At 33.1% G+C, this 15,259-nt stretch overlaps 1 protein-coding gene across 7 annotated transcripts in view; it reads left to right on the top strand.

Annotated features, from left to right (window-relative positions):
* The window catches only part of CycC (cyclin C), a 103,215-nt gene that overhangs the window by 31,086 nt on the left and 56,870 nt on the right, over positions 1-15,259 (top strand). For all 7 annotated transcript variants that reach the window (XM_076483665.1, XM_076483668.1, XM_076483669.1 and 4 more), the window contains exons 4-6: positions 8,023-8,092; positions 8,325-8,376; positions 10,416-10,507. In XM_076483665.1, coding sequence (XP_076339780.1) covers positions 8,023-8,092; positions 8,325-8,376; positions 10,416-10,507 — 214 coding nt within the window. The remainder of the gene's footprint in view (positions 1-8,022; positions 8,093-8,324; positions 8,377-10,415; positions 10,508-15,259) is intronic.

Here is a 15,259-nt window from a genome sequence, read left to right as displayed (position 1 = left end):
CGGTTACGAGAAGTCTGTTTGTGGCCCCTGACTCAAAAAGTTTGTGCACCACTGATATAAAGGATAGAGGATGCATTGATGTAGATGGAGAGTTTCAAGTGACAGATATCAGGAAGTTGAAAACAAAATCAGACTAATTATTAGATGAGAAAAGGAAAATAAATCTTAACAGTTGAATAATAGCTATAGTGTGAGAGGAGGTAAATATTAATGGAAATACATTTTTGATTTAAGAAAATGCTAAATTTAATCATAACATGAAAGTCACTTTGCTCTCAGAAGAGGAAGAATTCTGGCAACATATAATTATGGACCGAGTTATAACAACAATACATAAGTTTAATTTTTGGTCTGCAATAGACTTAAAGTTTACTGGAAGCTTACTGAATTTCATAAAGATACATTAAATACTTTCAGAGTCCTAGTATATATATACTACCACGGTTACTTGATGGTTAGAAGATTGTAGACAGTATATGAACGTGTTGTAATAGGGTGAATTGATTACATTCAAGATATAGAATATTCTGACATTGTATGTAGCTTTGTATTTAACAATAAACAACTATGTGGCAATATGTTGAATACATGGATAGTTGAAACAGTGAGAAACTGTAATAATTAGAAACACTAAATTCTATTATTTGATTATTTTGGTAAGTTGTAACACTAATAAACTGAAATTAATCAAAAGCGATAATGTCAAATCATAAAGGTAATATTTTGATTATTGGATAGCTGCAGTGATTGGAAACATTGCTTTCAGTTGCTTGATTATTTTCATGACATTAAGTAATTTATTCTAATTTCAGTTTAATTTTTTCATGTTTCACAAATCAGAGCTTCCCAGAAAAGTTTTCTTTCTTGTATCCAAGCTGATGGGGTTACATAACTTTAAATGCAATTTACATTTTAATGTACTCTATTTCTTTGAGTACATTGGTACATCAATGATTACTATTTTTATTACAAATTTCTGAATTTGAGCAGAATGATAATTTAGTTATGTGGTAGTAACTAATTAGTGTTGTAGACCAGTTTATAAGGCTTCGTTACAAGGGTTTCTGGCCTGGAAGTATTGGTTCGTCCTCAGTAATTTTTATGAATCACTTGTCTTTTCAGAGCCAAGTTATTGCAATAACAAGTGAGCAGAAAGCATACACAATACATTTAAATAATTTTGAAATTATTTCATTTAATTAAAGACATTGTTTACAACTGAAAACATATCAGTAATGTATTAAATATCTCAGTTTCCAAAATTACTTTCATTCTGGAAAGTTATTTTATATGACAGTACAGAATTTGTAGATATAGGATATTACATACATGTTTATCATACATTGTTAAATCAAAAATCTTTGCTATTCAACAACCTAAAAAGTGTTATATTTCAGTTACATTCTATGATTTAGTAAGACATTGTATTTAAATGTATGCCAGATTCTGTTCAGCAAATTTCCTTAAAGACCTAGTCTTACACTGCTAAATTAGGGATGGCTAGTGCAGACAGCCCTCAAGTAGCTTTGTGTGAAATTCAAACCAAAACCAAATTTTCTTCTTTTACTTTGTCTTCTCATTTCAGAATCCTCGCTTATCTTGTCAGTGATTATCTTGCAGGATCTGCCCTGTCCTCTTTCTTACCAGCCTTTAGTCTCCATTTTTGGGCAGATGGGTTCTTTAGGTTCTCACAGCATGTCATTTCACTTTTCTTCACCCCTTCCTCTGTTCTCTTTTATCTTCACTGTCTTGAGGATGTATTCTTAGATTTTTTGGCCTAGAATGCCATTGGGGTGGTATTTATCCTTATTCCTTGTTTTCTTTTCATTTTTTGGGGGGCTCCAAGAAACCTGAAACTAGCATTGGGTTATTAGTCCATTATCTCTCCTTTCTCATTACTTGTTATCCCTTAGATCTGGATGAAAGGTTTTTTTCCCAAACAGTCACAGTCTCTGGCAGTTCTTTATACCTGAACTGTAGATTATGAAGGATGAAGTTTCACACATTTTTCTCATCCTGATTACCATGTCTTTCAGATATTTTATTTGTTTTGTCAATCAGGATTGGGTATTCCAATTCTTTGTTTGTCCTTCTAGCATTGTGTCTTTTCCATACATCTTAATTCAAATCCTGGGGGCATTTGACTGTCTTGTTTATAGACTGGGGCTTAGGCTCCATTATTACATGTATGATTGGCTTTTCCTTGCTCCTTCTTGAAGACTCCTTCTCACACCTACATTCTTCTATTTTTTAAATTATGTTTACCCTCTATGTGGTGAATATGGGCATGCCCTTCACCTCCCATCTTAGTTCGGCTCAGCTTTCTCCACTTTTCTCATAAACAGTGGAATATCTTGTCACAAGATTTGTGCTTCTTTTGTTCCTCCCCACTTCACACAAGGTTCTTTTGCTTTTTAGAAAGTGGCTTTCCTTTTATTGCACATTCACTCAAGCTACGTAAGCACATGACACTTCCAGTTGAAATTGCAGAACAAGGTGAAACTTTCTCACGATCAGTTGTCTTCAATCATGTACCCTTCCCTTTTCCTCTTTTTAAAAATATATTTTTATGGCTTGACCATGACAACACCATGGTGGACATCTCTTTTTGCCACTTTTTAGCCATATCTCCTTCTCTTTACAGATATTTCTTTGTTGGGTTGAGGGGTCTTTGAATGACTACATGACTTTAGGCATATGGACCACAGAAGAGCATTTACTGCACATTAGCATATTTGAACTTCTCACCTCTTCTTGAACATTTTCCCATTTCCTTCATCATCTCATGGATTATTTGCCATTACACACTCTGATAATTCCAGAAAATTTTTTTGTATACTGTCAGAAATCTTTGTTTCTATGCATTAGACCTTTTATTTTGGGCTTATTCCTGTTGAGTTTGCTTTACAGCTTGTCATGTGCCAGGGTTCTAAGCATAGAGGCAGATTGAAGTTCTAACCACAAAGTAGTCTCACCACCCTCAGGTGTTTCATTGGATTTACGTAGAAGGAGGTGTCTCTCATTAATGCTTTTGCCACTTTTCACACAAGACTTTCCCTCTGTCAGTTGATACTTTCAGCTGGGACTGGTTTCACCTTTTTTCTGTATGCATATTCTCTTCTTGCTTTGACTAGAAAAATATTGATTTCCTCTGTTTGGACTGGGTCTTCCTTCCCAAGACTTTGGCTATTGAGGAAAAGGATCATTTTTTCTCATTTCATCACATCCAGTTTATCAGCTGTTTCACTCTTGCTTATTATTTTATCTCTTGGATGAGATCCTTTGGGTTGGCATGTGGATAAATCTGCATGTTTGTCTCCATTTACTTTTACTTGGCTATTTTCTTTTTTGTATCTTTTCTCCTATGAATCACCTTTAAGAAGGGGGAATATATTTTGCTTTTTTCAGTATCCTTTTGTTTTTGGATCTCACAAGTTGGCTGGTGTTGCCTCCTAAGGTATGCTTCTCAAAATTCACATTGGGCTATGGGTAATGGAAATCAATCACTCCATTTGTCTTGGCTCTAACAGTATCCAATATTGAGATGGAATGTTCCACAAGACCACCAAAGTTATTCTCATGGTATTACAGTTTACTCAATTGCTAAATTCAGACTGTATTTAGCAGTCTTCTGCTAAAGCAATTTCTTCAACATTACATAGACTATCATGGAGAAAGTCAGCACTGGAGAAGTGTTTCCTCGCTTTCTGTTTTCCAGCTCTTAAAAATAGGATTTTTTTTGTCACAAATTACATTGTTTCCAGTAGAGGATCATGCTGGCGGGTGTTTTATGAGTATGTGAACATTTCTTTGGGTCTCAAACTTCTTCAAGTAGGATGCTGTGTAGTGTGGGACAGCCCTCAAACAGCTAATGTGCCCTCCTCCTACAGCAAAAGCTGTAGTTGAGAAGTGATGCATTTCTACATTCCAATCAAGCTCTATTCACACAACACATCTTGGCTTTCCAAACTCGTGTGTGTGTCTGGTTGATTGTTCTATTTTAAGTCATCCCTTTCCCTCTATTTCCTTCCAGGCAAAGATTAACCTCTGGTCAAAAAGAGATGCAGTTTCAAACTAGGCACTCCTAAGGAACCTCTGAAATCATGGGTCATTAACCACAGACTTTCCCTTCAAATCTTTATGAATGAAGCTCATGTAGGTTTAATATTTTTTACTGGTGTCTCTAACATTTCAATGTAAGATTCTGACTAATCTGTGTGAATAGATGAGCTATCATCTTGGAAGTTAACTTTTTTAACTTTTAAATGTATTTCTAACAGATACTCACCTCCATACACCTTCAAACATCTCACTTCTGGTGTACTTTTTTTCTCTTGTCTCATCTAAGAATGTAGCTAGTTCAAGTACGAGTACTTTGCTTTCTCTCTCAATGAAGTTAATCAAATCAACCATCCTCATAACCATTTTTTTACTCATTATAGTTTCCATACTATAAGCTTAAATACATTTTGTGTGTGTTCACAAAATTTGGCAGACTTTTAGTAAACATTATCAGTTTTTCACACACAAAGATTTTGACTTTTTAATGAAGCATTTGAATGAGGTATTTTTAATGAAAGATTTGACTGTGAATATATATATATTAGGTTATCCAGAATAAATGTCATTTTTGAACTGCAAAGATTTGAAAAGTATAAACCAGTGTTGTAAAACATGCTTTTTAATCAAGGTAAGCACCATCTGCTTCAACACACTTTTGCCAACATGTAATGATGCTGTTTATGCTCCTGCTTTAGAAATCAGTTTCAATGGTCATTGAACTCCCTGTAAGCTTCTTCTGCAGCTGCCTGGTTTTGAAAGCATTTATTGTTCATAAAGTTGTCAAAGTGCTTGAAAAAATGTAAATCTGTAAGGGAAAGGTCTGGGGAATAAGGTGGATGACGCAGAACTTCGATTCCCAATTTGTTCAGTTTTTGGAGCATTATCCTTGAATTATGGCTAACTACTATTGGTGCCAATATAAGTTGTAAATCACTTACTTAACATGCAAATCTTGTTACACTGGCAAATTCCATTGCATGCAAGCATTCCTTATAAAATAATTTTGTTATATTATTATTTATTTTACTTAATCTAACCTTAACTAACTTAAAAGTTTACTATTAACATTAAGTTACTTTTATAATAATAAATAAAGAATACACATGAAAAACAAGAAGAAATACTTAATTGGTCTTCTTTTTTTAATACTAATGTTAGTACTTCACTAAATAATTTTTCTATATAATTGAATAAAATACCAGACAACATAGAATATGTGAAAAGTAGATAATGTCTCATAACTCACAATTTTTCTGGCTTTCTAACTGTGTCAAAAGAGTGGTTAAAACTTCATGCAATCTTGTCACTATGTTTCTTGTGAGAATCAAGCTTGCAGTAAAAGTGAAATTGACAGTTCTCTTTAAAAAACATAATACATCATTTTATAGATGAAAACTTTAGTTCCATATTAGTTATAAATTCTATACTGTTGAAAGTTAGAGAGAGAATTGGTAGTTTCTGAAAGAGAGAATGTCAACAAGTGGGTATGACAAGAGGAGATCTGAATGTCTCTTTCATAGCTCTATATTTAAATAATATTGAAGACTATGAAAATTGTGCTTTGCCTGAATAATGATAATATTATAGTAAGTGATTTACATAAATTACTTCTTAAAAGGGAGTAAAATAAATTATAGAATAAGGGGAATGTCTAGATAGCAAATGTTAGTTATCACACTAGGGAAAATTCGTTTTTTCTTAATGTTGCCTTTTAAAAATAAAACTTAATACTTGTATGCTATTAAAATATAGATTATTAACTACATTTCTTTTGCTACATTTACTTATAAACTATAAAAAGAAAGTAGTTTAATTAAATTTTCAACATAACTCGCATCCTGTGAAATGCTGAGAAAAAAATGTTTGTGGAAAGAAGATTAAGGAGAGTTATTGTCCAAAGAGGTTGTGTTGCTTTTAATTGGTCAAGGGCTGTCATTACATGATGATGTCACCATATACAAGTGCAGTTGACATTAAGTACATAATTTTTAATTGGAAATTAGCTAAAGGCACGTGACATGCAAATTTCATAGGCAGGCACATAAAGAATCAAGATATTCTGTACAAGGAGATGAGTATGTATCAGATATATATTTTCAGTTAAAGTATTAACACCAGTGTACACATTACTTTTTGTCCTCCACATCTGTTTTAGAACTAAAGTGATTTTTGGAGTAGATGAAATGTGGAATGGTCAGTAGTTAAAGTCATATAGATTTGAGATATATTCTGATCAATTGTTGAATCATCATAGTGCAGAAGAGGGGTTAAGAAATGTTTTCAGTTTTCATTTGGGCAATTAAAGGTTGTTTTGCTAGGAAAATAAAACATTGGTTTTTTGCACTTGTTTCACTTTGATAAATATTTTGATCTATTTCCTGTACTTTAATCAAAAAACACTTTTCTACAATTATGAGTAAGGTATTGCAAATTTATAAAAGTATTTACAAAATATGTATTTTCATAATTAAGTGGGTAAATTTGATTTTTTTTCTAATATCTTAAATTCATTCATTCCAAAATTTTGAAGTGTAGTGATTTTAAATGAACATATATACTCTGCTTGATATATTAAGTAATCAATAATTAAGTGATAGGTTTATTAGTTTTTATTATAAGTGCAGTTTATGTATATAAAGCACAATCATTAAAAAATAGCCTACATGAGATGTGTTTCTCATAATACTGAAATTTTTATTACCTATTTTATTAAGGCAAAGTGATGTATATAGATTTAAAACTATATTGCTTTAAGCAATAAGGATTCTACTGAACTAATATTCTAGTAACTTGGCTAAAACGAATTGCTGTGGTATGGTGAAATAAAAAACAAAGGGAAAAGAAACTTGTACTGCAAAAATTAATTAATGTGAAATAGATGTTTCAATATTTACAATATTTTACAACAATCACCCTTCCTCTGGTGATTTTAATGTAACAGAATGTTTATCACAGGATTATTAAACTTAGAACATTCAAACTTATAATTATACAACAGATCTTATGTAGTATACACATGGAACACTAGGAACAATAGGATAATATATATTATATATTATTATAAATGAAAATAAAGAGTCAAAGTAAAATAAGAATCAAAAATAAGTTTATATTTGAAAAAAATGTCAATAATATTAATGGGTAAATTGAGTATTTTGCAATGTCACATTTCTGGAGTTTGAAACAGTGCTCTTAGGTCTAAAAAAATAAAAGGATAATAGAGTAATTGAATATGAAGGATGTGTGTGTGTGTTGAAAGGAAAAGATAAAAGTTAGCTTGCACATAAACATCTTCATAAGCATATATACATGTGTGTGTGTGTGTGTATATATATATATGCTAACATTCTCATTCAGATGACATCTGACCTGTTTCAAATATGTACAATTGTCCACAATAGAAACAGGTGAATTAGTGAAATAGGCACTTGGTGTAAAAGTGAACAACTCTTTCATTGTATACCTGGAGTTAGGTTCTGATACACAATTACTGGTGTTGATATAATGACGTGTTGCACCATATGTGTACATTAATGTGTACCACAGTAAAGATGGGTAATTTCTTTTGGTGTCTTCAACTATGCACAAACTGCCAAATCTTGTAGGTTTTTTAAATATAGAACAGCAGTAAGTTTATGGACTTGTAGTTCTAAAATGTGAGGTTTGATTCCTTGCTTTGGACACATCAGATTGTTTAATGTTGCTTTTTTCTAGAAACATAAAAGTTTAAAATCATTGGAGGAAGGGCATCCAAGCTAAAATGTTGTGAATATTAAAACATCTATCTTGCATTAGCCATTTTACGTTTTATGTTTTTCTCTTTTTGTTTGTAATATTGTAATATGTCTTGTATTTACAGGCACTTTCCCTATAACTACATCATGAAACTGAAAAAAAAATATATACAAATTATGGTTTGAAGTTTTTACATATTTTTTTCAGTATGCTTTTTTTCCCTAGGAACTCTTTGAAATGTATAGACCCGCTATTGATGGCACCTACCTGTATCTTCTTAGCTTCCAAAGTGGAGGTATGCTTTACTTTTCTTTCTAAACCATGAAACATAAATAGATGGGTTTAGATAGACATAAACTGTTCTTCTTTTTTTCAACTAATAGTTCATATATTAATGCTCTACATATTTGTTTATGTTATCAATGTTTTGTTGATGAATCTTTTTTATTTTGTTATATCTTTTCATTTATGAAGATAATAATGAATTAAATTAACACAGTAGTCACTAAGTCTGTTTTCTTTTATAGGAGTTTGGTGTAATATCAAATAGCAGGTTAATTTCAACATGTCAAACAGTTGGTGAGTACAATTATAACTTTTAAAGTTAAACTTGCAGATATCAAAATAAAACTTCTCAAATTCATTCTAGGAGCCTCATTCCCACTGCTAAAACAACTAACAAAAATTTCCATTATCAACAGTAGGTTGCTTGGTGGGACAGTGAAAAGTCTACTGGTTTACAATGCTAATATACATGGTTTGATTACCTGCTGTGAACACAGCTGATAGCCTAATGTTGCTTTTTTCAAAAAAAAAAACAATCAAGTGTGTCAACAGTAGTTTTTTTTCTTTTTTTCAAAAAATTAACTCTTAAGAAATAATCCCACTCAAATATTTTAGTTTGAACATTTTTTGTTTTGAAAAATATAAATTTATTAGTTATTGTTTCTAAAATACTGAGTGGATTAGTGTTGCTCAAAAAGCTTAGATTTAGATACAGTAATTTTATATTTTTTGAAAAATAGTTTTGCACTTTTATTTTCAATAATTAGATAGGACCTGGTATTTTGACAAAATTATGTTTATTTTTTACATGGCAGAGTTTTAATTCTTTTTATTGTTAGAATAATGGTGGTGCATCAAATTTTAGATGCAGATAACAACTACATTACTATTTTTAAAAATAAAGTCAATTCTAAATATTTTCATTTTATCCCAGTTAAATATTGATTTTTGATACTGTCATAAAAGTAAACTTAATGAGGGTAGACTAAGTTTGTGCATCTGAACATCTCCATTTGTAATATATGAAGTATATCTTATGGTATAAATTATGTAATGTGTAAGTGTATACATGATTCTGCTTGCTTGACTTCAGATAATATTATTATAATGTTACTAAAAAATATGTTAGTAAACTCAAATTTAAAGAAAATCCAAGAATAAGCCTTCATGACTGTATTACCTTTACTATTGAATTTTAGTCATACACAGTGAAACATTGATCCAAATGCATTTATTATGAAGTAGCTGTTATGGATTATCAAACATCTTCATAGTCAAATTTGTCAAGTTGAATACAGTGAACATCATTAATAGTATGTGTAATTGATCAATAAATATGTGAGTGCAAACTAAAGAAAGGGCATGCAACTGGTAAAGAAAAACTAAAGCCTTAGACACTTGCAGTTTATGGCTCATTATGTGTTTTTTGTGCAACCAAACATCATTTTTTAATGGTGCTGGTATTTTGGAGTACTGTGAATTGGTGTGGTTGTATCATAAATAACTGGGTTGACCTCTCAAAATCTGTTAAAACTTGTACACACATCTCATCTGTGAAAGTTGTCATTTGAGAAGTTCTTAAACAGATACCTAGTATAAGTACAAGTGAAATACAGCCAGTAATTATTACATTATTTCCTGTTCTGATTGGCCCATATTTAACTCTTGTGGAGTCATTTACAAATTACTGTTTCAAGTATTCATAGAAAATGCATCTTTATTACAAGGAAATGCTGTTTAGATTCAGAACATGAGTGTAGAGATTATTGATTAAGTTTGTTGTCATGAAGATTTGTCAGCATCTGAACTAATAATGTTTCATTTTGTTTGTAAACTGTCAAGAAATAGTAATATAGTGGGAAAAGTTTCAAGAAGGAAAGTTTTGCCTATGTTATTTCTTTTTCTTTTTAAATAATTTTATTTATCTGCTACCAAACAAATGTATATGTGATTAACAGTAAAAATGGTTTTAAAAACATTTTAAATGCTGGAAAAATGTTAAATACATTGTGTTGAATTATCTAGATTCTTTAAGTTTATAGAGTAGATTGAGAAGTTGTTAAGAGAAAGAGATAATTGTACAATTATATATTTGAACAAATTGTAGAATTATATCATTGTACCAGTGTGTTTTCGTGATAGTTTTACATAAGTTATTCATACAGTATTTGTAGAATATATGTTTAAGTAAAATGCATAAATGTTGATATACTGTATTTACATGACTGTCTGAAAATTTTTTTACTTAAATATAAATATGCTTTTTAAACCTGTGAATTTATAATGAAAAAATAATATTTACATCAGTTGAATTATTGTGTTTCTTGTTTCAGTAAAGAATAAATTTTCTTATGCCTATCCACAAGAATTTCCATACAGAATAAGCCATGTTTTAGAGTGTGAATTTTTCCTTCTAGAAATGATGGTAAATATGTTTTTTACATATACTTACAGTTTTTAATTTATTGTGGAAAACTGTATATGCTGTGTAGAATTATGTAATCTGGCTTTGTTTTGTAGTAGCTTAATTGGTGGTGTGTGTGTCTAATTTTTATGCTTGGGTTTCTTTTTTTTTATAATGGATAATGATGTTTAGTTTTAACAATTAATTTTTATTCTATTTATATTTTATAGTAAATATATTTACATTTTGCATGGTTTTATACATTGCACTTCATGGTTTAAACTTGGAATAATGTTTAAACTAAAATAGCAGCACGTTTTTGCACTGTTTTGTCATATTCCTAAGTTGCTTATTGTTTCTAGGTTGTTGTAAATTTATGTCTTATTTATTGTAATTTTATTAAAAGCAATATCAGAAATAATATTCAGAATTATTTATTTTGAGACTGGTTATTATTGGTGTTTAACTTTTAAAGAAAGTTTTCTTTGTAGCACCTTTCCCCATTTTCTGAAGTAAGCTTCAATCTGATAGCAAATGAACATTACTAACCATGTTCCTGTTGTAGGGTTCTGTTATCACCAAACTTCCTGTATAACTTAATGTTAACATATTGGTAAAAACATTCTTTTTAACCATTAACAAGTGTTCATCATAAGGTAACTAAAAGAAAATTGCTTAATATATTAAAAATTTATTATAGTTTAAAAAGAGCTGTACATAATGCTCGTCCTTATCTTGATTTCACAAAACTTATAATTGCACATTAAATACTAATTTTTGATGCAGAACCTAAATTTTGTTAGTTTACAAGCTATTTTAAACTGAAGAGGAGGAAATTTTAAAAATCAAATAATAATCTTAGTACTGGACAGGAAAGAATGGGTATCTTTAACACTATCTACTATAGTCTTACTATGTAAACAGAGTTGATAGTGCAAGAAAGTCTCAGCTGGACAGAAAAATCAATTATTTGAATAAATTTCCACAAATCTATTCAATGTGAAGAAGGGAGAAAGTATGAATATGCTCCCACAAGTACAGAAAAACATTAGTAACTAAAAAAAATTGAAGTATATTTAGTAAAATTTTCATAGTTTTTAGAACAAACAAGTTACTTACAAAACTGTTTATGCAGTTGAAAACTCTTGTACAGCTTTGTTTGTTATGTAATGTATTCTACATTTTCTAACTACAAAATATAGAATGTACATTACTGGGAGGACTTCAACATTGAATTACAGTAGTGAAAAATAATATCAAATAGAACATGGTGATCTCAAAAGCTCAGCATATTTTTATTATTTGTAACCTTGCAGATTTAAAAAAAGATTATTAAAATAGAAATAATTCCTAATTTAAAGAAGTTGAACTTAAACCTTAGAAGATGTAATCTTTACCCTTAGAAGATATTGTGACAGACAAATGTGCTTATGCTAAGTCTAAAGAAATTATCAGTTATTAGATTTAAGCCAAAAGCAAGAATTAATTTAATGTGTTAATTTTTATTGATACACAAAAGTTGAATTTTATTACAAATAGTCATGAACTGTGAATCTAAGTTAAACTATTGGCTCATGCTCTGACTTGTGCCCCTCGGTGCGGATTCCTGTACATGGAGATAGGACCTCCCAGGGAAGGTTCTGTTTTTCAGTTTACCTACTCTGGGATCTAAACATCCACCCACATGTTTGTTGTGTATGGTGACCTGTGAAGGGAAGGAGAGGATCCTGGTGGTTGAGGGGGTCCAACCCTAACACACCATTTTGGCCTTGAATTCCTGTAGACAGGCAGCCTTGGGGTGGCCCCCCTTGGGTCACTCGGCTGGTCCACTTGGACCAGGTTCAACCAAGTACCAGTGTTGGATGTTTTCAACAGGTGTTGTGGATATTGTATCCGATGCTGGTGTTTGAGTATAGTGCTCACGAAAACCCTGGCGTTGCTGCATTGTCCTAGTTTGGCATTGTAGTATGCCCCCTCATAGGGTTCCATGATGTGTGGGGTCAGTGGGCACTGAAATATCCCTTTTTTATTATGGATCCTCCAAATAAAAACTTAAATAAAATAATGAAAAAATAGACCATAGGTAAACGACCACGTCTTGAAAATTCTGAGCAGCAATATTCAACATCTGTAACACCTGTTGTACCTCATTTTCTCATTCTACATTCTCTTTCAGACAAACCTTTAGGGCAGATGTCTCCCTTTTTCATTCAGAAGGGACAAGAAGAACTTGTTGGCTCTCCAAAGTCACTAAAGAAGCTTCGATGTGGTGACATTAGTGGAAACATCTACATCTCAACACAGTGAATTCCTCATGCATTCAAAGGCAATTGGGGATATACCTATTGAGGTTACACCTCATGCTACTTTGAATTCATCACAAGGAGTTATTGTTGAGAGGGATTTGAAGAACATCCCTGAGTCAGAGATTCTTGCTAGTTTCCCCACCCAAGGAGTTTCTGCAGTGAGGCGTATCTCCACTCGCAAAGGTGGAATTATGATGCAGACCAATGTCCTCATTGTAATATTTACATCGCCATGCCCACCTGCTACCATCAAGGCAGGTAATCTTAATTGCAGGTACGCCCGTAAATTCCAAACCCTCTCAGATGTTTCCAGTGTCAGCGGTTCAGTCACTCAAGGACGTCATGTCATGGTTCCCTGACGTGTGGTGGCAAGGACCACGATGCCTATGAGTGTGAAACAGACTCTCATTGCATCAATCGCAATGGCTCACACCCATCCTACTTTTGTTCTTGCCCTAAATGGTTGGAATAAAAAGAGGTGCAGCATTTGAAAACGATTCAAAACATTACTTTTCCTGAGGCTCGAAAGTTGCTGTCCACCACTTCATCTCGGACATATGCTGCTGCACTTTGTTCCACTACTACAGTGGGAGTGCAGACAGATCTCTCTGTGCCTCCAAAAGAATTGTTCCCAAACCAAATGGAAAGTCTTTTGACCTCCATGATTAAAATTGTTTATGAATCAACTTCAACACCCATCTCTGTCCCTGACATACATTCCAGCAAATCCCAAGATTCACTTTCTTTGGTTTTGGGTATGGGCATTTTCTCAGGTACATCATCTTCTCCCACCCCAAGATGCAAAACATTCATTCATTCACATCCTCAGTTGCTGGAATCATCTTCCAACAGCAAGGGCCTGCCCAATTGACCCAAGGAAGGATCAATAGATCTTCCTCAAATAAAGACAGTAAATAAAAAAGACATCATCATAAACAGAAGGGTTCTTCACCCAATTCGCTTACACAGAAATAAAAATGGCCACCTTGATACAGTGGAACTGTTGAGGTTTACATTCTAATCTGGATAACATGAAAACATTGATTGCTTCCTACCATCCTGTATGTCTTTCCTTACAGGAAACATTTCTGAAACCTGCCGATACAGTCACCTTTTGGCAGTTTTCTCTGTACAGAAATGACAGGCTGTGTGAAAGACGAGTGCATGGAGGGTTGGCACTGTTGGTTGATCAGCATGTGCCCACTCTGTCTTTGCCACTTGACACACCCTTGGAGGCCGTAGCTATCCATGTTTCCTTGGGTTGTACCATCATTGTTTGTTTTCTCCAGGTGACAGGCAGAGATAACAAACAGTGATGGTACGACCATGTTGCTGTCTCCCTTTTTAATCCTGGGGGACTTTAATGGACATCATCATACTGGGGAAGTGCAGTATTGATGGGAAGGGTTAACTCAGTTGAGCATGTGCTCTCTGAGCACAACCTTTCTGTTTTGAGTAGTGGTTCTTATACTTATTTTCATGCACCTAGTCTGTCCTTTACTGCTACTGATCTGTCAGTTTGTTCCCTTTACTATTCTCCCAATTTTTATGGAGGGTTGACAGTAATCGAAGAGACAGTGATAATTTTCCTGTAATTTTGAGAGAGACTGGCTGTGGTTGATGCCACCCGACCCACGAGCCCCAGTGGAAGTTGGATCAAGCAAATTGGCCCTCTTTCATTGCTCTCACAGAACTTGATCCTGCCATCATTTGTAAGCCATCAATAGATGACTGTATGGCAGCAGTAACTGACTGTTTTATATAGACAGCTGCTCAATGTATTTTTAAACCTTGATACATGTTTTCCACGATATCTTCAACCGTGGTGGAATCCTGCCTGCCACATGGCATGGAAGGCTCATAAACGGGCCTGGGATACTTTTCGTAGCTATCTCACACTCTTTCCAGTAGGCCCGTTCACATGCTTGATAGGTAAGACATCAAAGTCAGAAAAAATCTTGGATTAAGTTCACAACCAGCATATCTTCTACCACCACTTTCAAAGCCATATAGGACAAGATTCAAAAGGTCAATGGGCAATATAATTTTGTCCCCCTCTCGTTCTTGCTCTCTGATGGCCAGGAAGTAGCCGATACTCCAGATGAAAGCCTTTGGCGGGTATCTAGCACTTCGGCTTCTTCCTCCACTATCTTAGCAATCACTTCTTTCCTTTTGAGCTAATTGTATCTTTGACTGTAATCTTCCCTTTACGCTGGTGGAACTCAAACTAGCCCTTCATCAGTCTGGCTGTACATCAGTCAGACCTGATGATGTACACTATGAAATGCTGTGCTATATGTCTCCTGCTTCTCTTACTATTTTTCAGATTGTTTTTGACTGGATCTGACAGGAGAATGTTTTTCCTGATATCTGGCACCAGGCTATTGTCCTACTTTTCTCTAAGACTGGGAAGGATCCCAAGATTCATTCAAACTACCGCCCAGTTGCTTTGACGAGCTGTCTCTGT

This window comes from Tachypleus tridentatus, chromosome 13, assembly GCF_004210375.1.
Source record: "Tachypleus tridentatus isolate NWPU-2018 chromosome 13, ASM421037v1, whole genome shotgun sequence".
In the NCBI taxonomy this organism is placed as follows: domain Eukaryota; kingdom Metazoa; phylum Arthropoda; class Merostomata; order Xiphosura; family Limulidae; genus Tachypleus; species Tachypleus tridentatus.
This window is presented reverse-complemented; position numbering and strand designations above follow the sequence as displayed.